Source organism: Nesoenas mayeri (genome assembly GCF_963082525.1).
Source record: "Nesoenas mayeri genome assembly, chromosome: 3".
Taxonomy (NCBI): domain Eukaryota; kingdom Metazoa; phylum Chordata; class Aves; order Columbiformes; family Columbidae; genus Nesoenas; species Nesoenas mayeri.
In genome coordinates this window covers 88,102,095-88,115,371 of record NC_137544.1, presented here as the reverse complement: position 1 = coordinate 88,115,371, position 13,277 = coordinate 88,102,095, and the positions used below count along the sequence as shown (strand labels likewise).

At 37.0% G+C, this 13,277-nt stretch overlaps 1 protein-coding gene across 2 annotated transcripts in view; it reads right to left on the bottom strand.

Moving 5' to 3' along the window:
- ZFAND3 (zinc finger AN1-type containing 3) overlaps positions 1 to 13,277 on the bottom strand; it is a 138,417-nt gene that overhangs the window by 101,037 nt on the left and 24,103 nt on the right. For both annotated transcript variants that reach the window (XM_080342658.1, XM_080342657.1), the window contains exons 2-3: positions 3,317 to 3,357; positions 1,298 to 1,324 (exon numbers count right to left, since the gene is read on the bottom strand). In XM_080342658.1, coding sequence (XP_080198784.1) covers positions 1,298 to 1,324; positions 3,317 to 3,357 — 68 coding nt within the window. The remainder of the gene's footprint in view (positions 1 to 1,297; positions 1,325 to 3,316; positions 3,358 to 13,277) is intronic.

Below are 13,277 nucleotides of genomic sequence, written 5' to 3'. Positions count from 1 at the left end.
CACTGTCCTGTATTTCAATCATTCAGATTTCACAGTTTACCATATTGAAAGAAGAGAGGTTGCAATGTTAGCAAAAGATGTGGTGTCACTAAGGGAGATACTCTGGCCATAAATCATAGGGTTTTTCACTTACCAGCCTATATTCTCATTAAAAAAAACCCCACACTTTATTGTATTTGTATTCTGGATGTGCAAGTGCGAAGCAGCTATACCTTAATCATCTGAAAAGTAAATTTATCTGAAGCAATTTAATGTGTAGGACTACACTTGTACTATATCTGGAGACTCTGAGGCATTGATAGCATGTGGTCAGCACTGAATTGGAGACAGAATGTTGTAAAGTACTTTGCTGGAGTACAATTAACTTGAAATGCTTTCAAAGAGGCTCTTGAACATTTCAGAGCCTGCTGCTTCTACAGGGCTTAAATAAAACCAGTCAGGTATTCCTTCTTGGAACAGGCAGCTGGGCTGAAGAGGTAGCAAAGAGGACTGAAGAGGATGGCTAACTTCAAGTTCCTCTCCAGTACTGATCAACCTTTATGTGCAAGCCAAGAACTCGTCTGTTGCAAATGAAGGGCAGATATGTGGCTGTACAGAAGAGCTTAGTGAACCTCCTAGGTCACCACATCAGGTTCTTCTAGACAAAGGGTTGCATATAGCTGTGCAGTAGCCAGTTTGCTCTTGCCATAGAGAGCTGAACAACCTAATCTCTATAATAACCTGTGAAAAGTATTCCTGGGTTTACTAAAAAAAAAAAAAAGAAAAAAGTACAAAGCCAAAACAAGGGGGTCCACTCTTCTAAATAAATCTTGTTGCTTTTGCTGTTTGTTTAATCTGAGGACAAATGGGAGTGAAAAATCAGTGAATTTTTCTTGATAATTCATTTAGAAATCAAAAGTATTTGGTCAAACAAGAAGGCAAACTGACGGCCCCCAACCATTGCCCTTTGCTCCATTTCTGTGCTAATTAACAACAGACATCAAACTATGACCATGAATGGGAAGGAGAGGAAGGGCAAAAACAAAGAGGAACTCATGATCATGTATTTACAAATTTGTACATTGTTCAGAAGGTCTGATAAACCAGTAAAGATAGCAAAGTTCCACATAATAATTCATATTGCAATGTAAACCCAAAGTTTTCATCTCTTGCTGACTTGTTGCCCTTGTCTCCTGATTTATATAAAAAGATAACGCTCAGGCTTTGCTGCTCTGTGTGCCTGACATAACTTTAAAAACCAGGGAGACTGGATTCCCTCTGGAAAAAAAAAACAAAAACATTTAACAAAGTTACTAACCTTTTTCGTTGTGTGGATTTCTTTTTTCTAAAATAAAAGAGAAAGGAAATGACAGTCAAGAGAAATAATAATTCCCAATTTTCCGTTGCATATAAATCTGCTTCAATACATTTGAATGTGTAACTTGCCACATTAAAAGAGAAACGAGAGGAACATTTTTCACATTGTATCTTTGGAGTGCCTAGAATAATGAAAAACATCTTTCAACACCTTACTTGCCTAAAATCTTTCTCTCTGTGATGGTTAAGTTTACTGAAAAAAGAGAATACATCTTTTTATTTCAATACTGTGGCTTGAAACCCAATATAAAAAAATAAGCTAAAAATATTTTAGTAACAAAAAAAAAAAAAGGACAACTTTTGTGGGACTGATAACCTTGAGAGTTTTTGAGTTACTACTCGAATATGACTGCTTATTTCAATGCTACTTGTTGAAGGAATCATAGTTTAAAATCTAAAAAGATAAAGTAAATTTGCCTTTTTCCACAATACTTTGGTTTGTTCCAGCTAACAGTATTTTTTTAAGTTACTTAAACTCTTCAAGTCTTATTTCACTAAAATGAACAGGCTATAAAGTCCTGAAAATTTCAAAAGACAAGCTTTCCACCTCTAATCCCCTCAAAATCACACAAACTTATTTCTAGAACAGAAAAATGAACTTGATCAGAGGTAATGAATGGCTTTTCAGAAGATTTAAAGAATAGAAGCTAAGAATTTTCCTTCTTGTCAAAAACAAATGAAATAAATAAAATAAAATAAATAAAATGGCAAAAACTAACAGTAAAACCAAAATAAAAGATGCTTTGCTTAATACCTGGACTGCTAGCTGTGAAGTCTGGGTACTATTTTAAACCCAGAATATGAGGGATGGGCCATTTTGATATCTCAGAATCAGAAAATCCACATTTCTGAGATACGCAAACAGCTGTTTACAGTGCTAATATGAACGTAACAGTTCTACCCAGTCAAATCAAAGACCTGGTAGCTTGTTTCTGACAGCGGTCAGTACGGAAAGAGTACAAAGAAAGACTTGCACTTTCTTCAACATACTGTTTCCATTGCTTTGGAAAACAGCTAGAGAAATATATGCATCATTTTGCTGAAAAGCCTTTGACAATCTTTACTTCCCAGGTGCTTGTTTAAAGAAGTGATGCTGAACCCAAGATCTGAAATCTACAAGTCCAAATTTATTTTTGTAATAAAAAACCAACCAAACAAACAAAAACAAACAAACAAAAAAACCCAAACCACCACACCTTTTCGTAGTTGTCTATCATTTTTGTAATAGAAACCAATAACCTTAAAAAAAAATTCTGTAAGCTCAATATGAAGGTAATGTTTTGTAGACAAGCCCATGACTGAAAGCTTAAAAAAAAATCTCAACTTTTTAACATTGTATCTGTTCCTCCAAGAGAGATAAAGAATTCTGAACTGACAGATATTACAACTAAAAATAAGTTTACAATATTAATAATATCAAAAAAAATTCAGAAAGGCAAAGCTAGAAAATGCTAACAGAAAAGGGTCAATAGCAATTCCTAACACTTTACACAGCAAAAATTACTTTACAATAAGAAAATAATAAGTAGCAATTAAAATTATCCTGAGAAGCTACTTATGACTTCATGTGGAAGGGCTGCAAGTTAAAAAGAAATGGAACAAGAGGTTTCCTATACCAACTTTTCAGTTTTTATCCATACTGTATTCCAGAGGTTATTACAAAATAAATCCTACAAAATTCCAAATTACAATTAATTCAGTTATGCATTTTGAAAGTGCTGACAGTAGACCTCTGCAGTTCAAAGGTGTTCCAGAGTTCCATAAACTTCAAGAACAAGGTTTGATCAGTACACTTACACAAGAGGTTCTTGATTAGCAAATAAATGAAGCACAAAAGGGAGGAAAATCTGGTTTTACATACACACTGAAGGATAAAAACCCATGCACAAATCCTGAAGGAGATGCCAACAATGTGGTTTCAATAATCTAACAAAAACACAAAACCTTTTACTGCACTTACCAGCAAAGCATTTGGAACAGAGATTCATAGTCTTGCTGGACCTGGGGCAAAAATAAAAAAAATACAGCTAAAAAATTCATTATAATTCTAATCAATACAGGGAAGTTTTTTGGGGAATGAAGCAAGCATACAGAGAAGGTAAGAACTTAAATGGCTAGGAATCAAAGATAAGTGGCTAGAAGTGGCTGAACTAGGAACAGGGACAAGGGGAAGAGACTTCATTTGGCAATACCTTTCCAATTTGAAGAGCTTCCAAAACATGGCTTCCACACATTTACCTCATATTTGAAAATAAGCCTCCCTTACCTTGCAATGTATATGCTATACACTTGTCATTTGGATCTTCCTATTGCAATCTGATAATAACGATAGGCAGGAAGAGTCAATACATTCCACTTGAATATTCGACTCTCCTTGGCAACAGCTTTGCAGCCCTGACAAATCCTGAATACAGTACAGCAAGAGAGAGATTAAAGTATTGCACTTATAAGGACACAGACAGATGTGCTCTTGGAGGTCTAGCTGGAATGGCTTAAGAAGTTATTACCTCAGGCTGTTCATTACTACCCTCAGCTGCATCCAGCAGTAATTTCAAATAACCTGGCTGACTTTGTGCTGACATGGACTGGGATGGTTCACATGATCCATTAGTGAGGCTCAACTTTAAGGGCAGTAACCTTCAGCTGAGAGAAAAACAGCTGGAGAATGACAGCAATATCTTAAGCCTCCCAGATGTCTCTAAAGTGTTTGCACAATTATGCCACAACTGTTCACCCTCATACAGAAAGTCAGTAGGCTCCCCCCCAAAAAAAAAGGTATAGACGTTTCTAGGGCTACCATGAAACTACCCAAAGCAATATAGTCTGGGAGAACAAATTTCTCCCAGTTTATGAAAAGTTCTAACATTACAACATCTCTTTTACAAAGTGAGCTGGAGGATATTCTCAAAAGTTCTTCTCATGTTGAAATGTCTTTAGGTAAGAGCAACCCAGTTTCTGTGCCTACTGCCCAATATTTGATTTGTTCAGCATTCCTGAATCAGCTCTGCCATTCTGTATAAGCATTAACACCATTCTGAGCAGGTCTGAAAGTACATATTGATAGGTATGGTCGTACCAAAACTGTCCATGCCCTCAAGACTGTTTTGACTCCTCAGGGCAGCCTCTAGCTGGAACATGTAATTTAGCTAAATCAATTGCATCTTTATCTTTAGAAATATGCATATACAAAAACAACTGCAACTACCAAACCAGTTGTTTTCTATTTCCAGCCAAACACGGATGGAATTTTGAGATGAGATCTGCATCTTACAACATACAAGTTATAAAAATCAAAATTGCTTATTATCTCGAGACAGAAATTTTGTCAATTTTTTCAAAGCAATTATATGACAAATGAACACATCTGTCAGAATTATAGAATTCTCCCTCTCCCACATTTGCAGATGGATATTTTGAATGTATGTTACTTTGTCACTACAAAGTAAATCCAGACTTGGTCAATCATATCTTACTATGAGTCACATCAAAACATTAGAAATGCTTTTCAATTCATGCACATTTGAAAGCTGCTTTACATCACGCTCAAGAATTCTAGAAGATCACAGTTCACTGCAGAAATGAGACATAAGCGTTTGCCGGCTATTGCAAGAGCCACAGACAGATGAAAGCTAATTTTAAATGCAAACAGCATGTGCACAGGAGAAAAGTTTATTCCCAGGAAAAGAAAAGCAGAACAGCATTTGTAGCCTACAAATACATCATCAAATTGGTATATACCCAAAGATTCAATATCTATGTTGACAGCCGGCACAGATTATCTACCTTCAAAAGAACTGCAATTAAAACCAGCATGGTGAGTCAACACCTCCAGCATTAGTGTGCTGCAGTTCAGTACTCACTGCTTATGGGTTAGACCTTCTGGAGCAGCTCAAATGCCAGGCAGGAGCTTCTCTGCAAAGCCATTAAACCCCAGGGGCAGCAAAGAAAAAGAAAGGTAGAGTTCAGATGGTTCATACTGATGACATTGGAACGGGCAATGACAAATGTTTTCAGTGGTATCATCAACCATCTCAGCTGTTAAATATCAATCCAAAGCCTCATGTAATATTTACTTATCAGCACATCAACAATGGAAAACACACACACACACAGACACAACATATAGCTCTGTGAAAAAAAGAAAAAGTGCTGCCATTTACTCTTAACATACGCACCCCTCCCCCCAATTTTCTGCAAGGACAGTGCTACTGGAGCTTGTGAGCTAAGTAACTTCAGTTCGCTGTTACAGTTTCAAGGATCACTTTCTGATCCTTTTGTATACTTTTTTAATGCATCCAACTCAGTCTAAGATTGGTAAATAAGAAGAGAATCTGAACTTTGAGTGGGATTTTTCTGTGTTTTAGTTTCTTTGACACAGTCACATGTCACTACAGATCCATCAACATTAAACTAGAACTAAGAAAATGCCATTTTTTACCAGAGACAGAGTAACAGGTTGATCAACAATCACCCCCTTTCTCAAAGTGTAATATTTAATTACAGCAAGAGCTTTACAAAGAAAATGCATTAAGCAGGTTACGTACATCAAACTTACTAGTTATTGATTATCTGAGAGTCATGTCAATGTCTGTCATGGAAAATGTATGTTTAGCAGCTCCTTGTTACACTGCAAATACCTCCTTTTATTTCTAGAGTTTCCTCTTTACAGCAGGCAAGGGCCATCTCACCAGAATCCTAAAAATGAGCAAACCTACATATTGTTGTTTTCTCCATGTAGCAAATCTTGTTAACCACATCACTGTTTTGCATTAAATACTTCCCTCTGACTCCAACATTCACCAGAAACTGAAACTGCCAGCCAGAAACACCAAAATATAGAATTTCTTTGCTCCTGATAGCCTTTTCAAATGTATCATACATCTGTAATATCTATTTCCTGAGGCAATTTTATCTGAAACACTCAAAGCTCTAAAGCATCACAGTCCTGGTCATAACACAGCCTCCTTGCCTTCCACTTCATAGGAAGGAGATGGCCACAGTGACCAACTCTACCTAGAGCAGGTGGCTTTTACAGAAAGTAACACGTTCCAGATTTCTAGGAACATCACAGTAAACTCATGAGAGTAAAAGTGAATAAGGCACAGTAAAGCAAAAATGCAAAGTCACGCCTGGCCATGAGAATTGCATGTTTTAGACTGCAAGGCCTTAGGCTGACACTCAACATTTCTACACCCTTCTGCTGCAGTAGGCCAGGGATATTTGACAAGCTTGTGAATCAGTTATCAAATCACCATGTTTTTTAACCAAACATATTAAGGTAATTCCCAGATTTCCCTTCATAGAAGCCATCTTCATGCTTAACAGCACTAATCCAGAATTACCACACTATACATTTTCTGTGTACAATATCCCTAGAAAGCCAGTTTTATACTGGCAATTTACAGTCTCCACTTCTACATAATTTAAGCTGGTATTCAGTAAGACATTCATATTTATGGATAAATCAAACCACATAGAATGGTATTATCTCTGAGGCAGAATATGAAGTTAAACCCTACTTGAAGGTACCTCCATCTGTCAAAAAGAAATAATTTAACTAAAGGGTGACAGAAAATTATTATGTAGATTGGAAACCACAAGGTGAAGCAAGCTCAGAAGGTCAAGTGGCAAAGCAAGTTACAGGCAGAAGATACTTCAAGCCAGCTGGAAAACCCCAGAGACTACAGAATGATTGCGGGCTACAATTCCCCAGGACTTGGACTGAAAAAAGTATTAAAAGTGCTTCCACTCCCAAAAGAAAAAAAACCCTCCCTTAACAACACAGCCGTGAAAGCGGTAACAATGACACACGGACTTTGAAAGAAGAAAACATTTACAGAAATGTGAAATCCTGGAAGGTATATGTATACTTCAAGCAACAAACAAATCACATGTATGGATAAAAATAAAACCACGTTTGAGGCTACTCAAACCTTCATCCCTTATTTGCACTGTTGTGCCTACAAACCTCCATAGCAAAAGAAACTATTTGAGCCTTCAGACAGTGGCACACGCAGACCACTGTACAGTCTCAACTTCAGCGAGATCAACATCTGCATAACGCAAAGTGAGAGTCAGGGAGAGGCACTAAGTATCAAAAATAACATATGTTAAATCCCGTGCATTGATATGTAGCTAATTAATAAAACTAAAGAAGAATATTTTTCAGTCCCTCTGCTTGCTTCCCTGATTCCATTTTCATATGTTACTTCCAGTAAATTCTTGCGAAGGTGTAGCCTTCTCTATTTCACTAAAACCACTGAAAGTTATTTACTCAAATTTCTGACATATTATACTAATTATTCCTTTTCTTTCTTGCCATCTGGCAGTATACCATTGAGAGACACCATTCAAATCAATGCCTTCACTGGAAGTTTGGTTTTCCTTCCCCCTCTTGTAGCTGATCAGAATAGCCAGAATCTAAAGACGACAAATCTCAATCTGAAGGTTCAAGAACAAATTACATGTGGAAATTTTACACAGTCAAAGAACATTTAAAAGAATTATACAGAAATTTGCCTGATCTCAGCTTTTCCAATGAAAATAATTTTCTGCCAAGCAATGTATATAGGCATAACTAATAGATACCGAAGGGTTTGTAACAAAAGCCTACATTTTCCAGCAGATTGTCAGGCACTTCCTAGCTTCCCCATCCCCATCTTTAAGAGGAAAGAAAAAAAAAAAAATCAGAAATGCTAAAAATGAATCCTACTTTGAATCCATGTAGAGTGTCAAAGGGCAAATTCTCAGCTTTGTCTATATTAGGTCTCCTACACTTTTTAAGGTAACAGTGAACTGGCATTATTAATGCAAATGCCCACCAATAGCAAGAATCATGCAGCCACACCAGAGTAAAAGTGAATAATGATTTAGCATAAGTGTGTACTTTCAATGCTTGAAAAACAACACCAGAATAATAGCCTTTCTTGAAAATAATTTTTGTTTGGTTGTCTTTTGAGGATAGAAGAATAAGGAATTTGGAGAAAAATAATAATGCTTTCATATAGCGTGCATGTATTTGCTATTTAATTTTAAAGATATTTAAGCCACAGATGCTAATTAAGTATGATTGCAAAATCTCAGATTCCGCATTTTTATTGGGAATGAGGTTTTCGAGCACTTCTAGTAATGATTCTTTATGATTCAGAAGTTCCTATGACTTGCTAGTAAGAAAACATTTCTGCTTCAGTGGCACTATAATTGCATTGGTGACTAAATGCATCATGCTAAATGCTTCTTGGTCCCCTTCCAGTACAGCAATTAGAGTGGGATCACAGTGTCACTACAGTACAAATGTATCTTAGCCCCTGAATGATGCCTGTCCAATATTGTCAGGGGCCGTATGTTTGAGAAATGTTAACATAATATGAATCATGTCATTCATTAGTTAAAACTACAAAGAAGCCTCCACCCTATACATTCAGTACATACTGTTTCATGTATTTGGCAACTTAGGACAACTATACGCATGTTAAATCAATGCATTTATACTACTGTAGTAAATGGCCTGTCACCATTTCCATTATAAAGCAATTTTCAAAGGTTTATAACTCTGCTGAAGAATTCACTCTGAGCTGAATTCTGGCACACAGCAAAAGCAAAACCATAGCCCACATATGTTTACTTTTATCCAACCAGACTAGAAGGATTATTTATCATTAAAAGAAAATTGATCCAGTTCTGCACTTCCCTTACACTTTTCATCATTCGCTTCGAGCATATAATACTTCACCTTGTATGGGAAGGAGGTTAATTAGATTGTGTTAATAAGACCCTCAATCCTCCTTTGAAAGTTCTGTATATCCCATACACCGGCTTCTGAAGAAAGCCATTTTACCTTCTTAAATCAGAAGTCACCTCATTGACTTCATAGATGCTGTATATTTGATATTTATAGTTCCTCCTTAATTTATGATCTTGCTAATGAGATATAGGCAAGGTTTTTTGGACAGTTTAAACAATTATTCATATTTTTAGACCGATGTAGCTGGGTTTTTCTTCAAGAATGATGTATGCCAAATTCTTTTCAAATAAACGAGCAGAAATGGAGCACGTCAAATACAGGTGGATCTACAGAGAACTTGGCAACCAGAAACATTCACGTACACTCAGAAACAGATTTTTAAGTGAAATAAAATCTGAAATTAAATATCCCACAAATATAGTCAATGTCCTCTACTTCATCAGGTGTTCCAAACCCACGTGCTCAGTGATAAGAATTCTAATTCAATCAGAAAAGCGCTATCAATAGGATTTTATTATTATCACTACTACTACTGCAAGGTTTTTTGCTTGGAAAATGAGTTATCCTGCTTTTGGACTCTTCATTTTCATCGCAAACAACTTAAGTGTTGCTTATCATTTCAAGATTTGCAGAAAATTATGCTTCAGTTAGTGAGTCACACATTCGTGAGGACCTCATCATTCTGACCTCAATTTGAAATGAAATGGTGGGTAAACTTTATGCACAGCATGGTGTACTAGTGCAATGCCCTTCTGGCAGCTTTCCACACTCAAAAAATATGCTGATGCATCCCAATGAAGTAGTTGTACCCTGATTTATTATTTTTTCAATAGCTAGACTGAAACATTCTTTTAACACTCTATGGCTGAAGCACTTTTTGGTTTTGAAATATACAAAGACACAAAAGTACTTTGTTGACAATAAGGCCAGAGAAGAGCACAAACAAATAAGAGGGGGAAAATGAGGAAAATATACAGCAAAGTAGCTCCTTACTCTTACAAAACATATCATGGGCTCTGACAAAAAAAAGCACCGATAGAGTTTCAATGTAAAGTCTTTTCCAACAATTCATACAATAAACTGCAAAGAATCCAATGCATTTAAACTCGGTAAGACAGGTTGTAAGAACTTAGATCAGATTGAATTGGGCTTTCAGCTGAGCTCAGAGTTGCTGCCCTCCAGTCAAAGCTAAATGCTTCATATTCCCATAACTACATGTCTCTACGCTTTCTTAAAAAAAAAAAAAAAAAAAAAAAAATCTCAGCAGCAAAATCCTCCCACCAAATATTCTTCTGCAAATCTTCACATCTTTTTCACAAAGATGTGTAGCCTACTGTTTAAAGGACAATAATAAGGTTGAAATACTAAGTATTAACAGAGTCTAAGAGGCCTTTAATAGAAAAGTAGGAATAAAATTTGAAAATTCCAATCTACCCACTTTCCACCAATTCCTCAAGGAGAATCTCCCCCTCTACTCCACTCTCCTGAGACCCCATCTGGAGTTCTGCATTCAGTTCTGGGCTCCCCAACATAAGAAGAACATAGGCCTGTTGGAACAAGCCCAGAGGAGGCCACAAAGATGGTCAGAGGGCTGGAGCACCTCTCCCATGAAGACAGGCTAAGAGAGTTGGGGTTGTTTGGCCTGGAGAAGAGAAGGCTCCAGGAGAAGGCTCCAGGGAGACCTTATAGTAGCCTAAAGGGGACCTACAAGAAAGCTGGAGAGGGACTTTTTACAAGGGAATAGTGATAGAACATGGGGTAATGGCTTTAAACTGGAAGAGGGTAGACTTAGACTAGATATAAGGAAGAAATTACTCACCATGAGGGTGGGGAGGCACTGGAACAGGCCACCCAGAGAAACTGTGGATGCCCCATTCCTGGAAGTGTTCAAGGCCAGATTGGATTGGGCTTTGAGCAACCTGGTCTAGTGGAAGGTGCCCCTGCCCATGGCAGGAGGGGTGGAACTAGATGAGCTTTAAGATCCCTTCCAACCCAAACTATTCTGTGATCCTATGATAATTATTTATGTGCATTGCAGGCAATAACTAACATTGCCCTATGAAAACACAATCTTCTTAGATTTACAATATGAAATTGTACCAACTTTATCATTTTTTTCAGATCAGACACTCCAATACTCTGCTGATAAGCAGCATTTTAAGCCTATTCCATTTATGTTACTCCTTTTACCACAGGATCACCAATACATACTAAATAGCAGAACATAAATACTAAATAGAATATATACTAAATAGTAGAACATTTGTAGAAAAAAGAACCTGGAAGAAACCTCAAGGAACTATCCATTTTGCCCCTGACTTAAAAGCACGGCTAGTTATATATCGAACCTGCCCACGAAACCTGTTCCAATACTTCCTGACGTGAACAACTAGATGTAGCTTACGAAATAGGAAAACTTTTAATTCTTGTGCAATTTAAGCCCAGTTTGTCTCTTCTCTAAGCAAAAGCATAGAGAAGCATTTTTATTTTTTAAATGAAAGTCATTTTTCTCTGGCAAAAAAATACTTTTAAAATGCCTGGTATGGCCTGGAATGGTTATAACTTTTTAATGACACACACATACACAAAAAAGTCTTGCAAAGTATTTCAGATACCTTATCTGTTGTATGTATGTGAAAGTACTGTGTTCTCTCAAAAGCTAGCAGAATTTCAAAATTATAAACTCCTTCATTCTAGAGATCTATTTTTAATGTATAACAAGTCAAATATTACACAAGGAAAAAGAACTTGTGTCTTGACCATCCCCAACTATGGAAAGATAAAGCACTTAAAGGTGTACTGTATGCAAAAGATGTGACAGGAGGAGTCAGAACCCCAAGAATTACATTGAGTATTCATTTCTATGAGTAAAAGCACAGAAAGCTAGGTTCAGAAATAAAGGAGCCAAAATGAAGAAGGAGTGTCCCTTGGACAAAGGAAGAAAGCATCACAGTTGCAGGACTGGTGAGGAGCTTCGTCCTGTTCAGTAATGCACAGGTTGTCCAGCAGGACACCTCACTTGTCTAGACCTCCCCAAGGCATCCCAAAAAGTAGCAACAGAACAGCATACTTTCATAAATGAGTTTTACAGTTCTTTGCAACCCTTGCTTATTGAACCCATCTGGAATTGTAGAATTGTTGTGCTTCTTGAAAAGCAGTTGAAGAATTTTGACAAGATGCCTGCAATCCTACCTTGTTCCACTGTTCATGAACACACATCTAAAAGAAGCTACCAGCACCTAAGTTAGCAGGCATTTTTTCTTCTCCCCATTTAAAGCAGGCTTCAGTAAAGTCTTCAAAAGGTTGGCTGGAGCCTCACTACGGAAAACACACTTTCTTCCATCCCAGTCTGTCTTGTACCCAGTTGTACAATCAGGAAGCAATAGTGCTCTTAGTTCCATCAGTGCTGCCTCTACACCTGACTACACACAGTCATTTTGAGTTCCCAGGTGGGAAATCTGTAGAATAGGATCATGAGACGGGGCTACAAATATAAGTACTTCAGCTGTTCCTTCAGGAATTTGAAGTTAATCTTATCAAGGATATGTCTACACTAGGAGCAACCTGCCAGTTAACTATTTAAACAAAATACCGCTAAAAGCAAATCGTCTTATGCTAGTAGAAAGCATTTCAGCAATGCTGGTACAAAGAAAAAAAAAAGAGAGAAAAAAGAAAGAAAAAAACCAGAAAAAGTCACTTTTAGAAGTGAAATAAACCATGGCTAACTCATCATATTCAGTGCAAAAAATACGAAGTTCCTTTCTGGCAGAATTCTGGCAGTTGTTTTTCAGTGATCCAGTACTATCCTGCTGGTAGCAATAGTAGTTTGAATGCTTATCTTAATCACCCAGAAATTTAGGTCAACAGACTAATAGCTCTCAGGTACACATCTGTATGAGATTTTGCATCTCTCAAGTAATGAGCAGAGACTCTCAGCCTCAAAAAACATCCCACAGTAAAGAAACAGAATGTCACTCACTTGCTATATTGCAGCAATGTTATAAAGTGATATTTACAGTAATATGTTACACAAATGTTGGCCCAAAAGAACACTTTAGATATTTAAACTTGAGATCTCATGTGTAGCTTCTGGTTTCCCTGCCACAAAGGCAGAGTTCAGCGTAATTCCAAGGAACACAGCATTTCTAATCCGCATAAAACTGCTTATAAACAATTC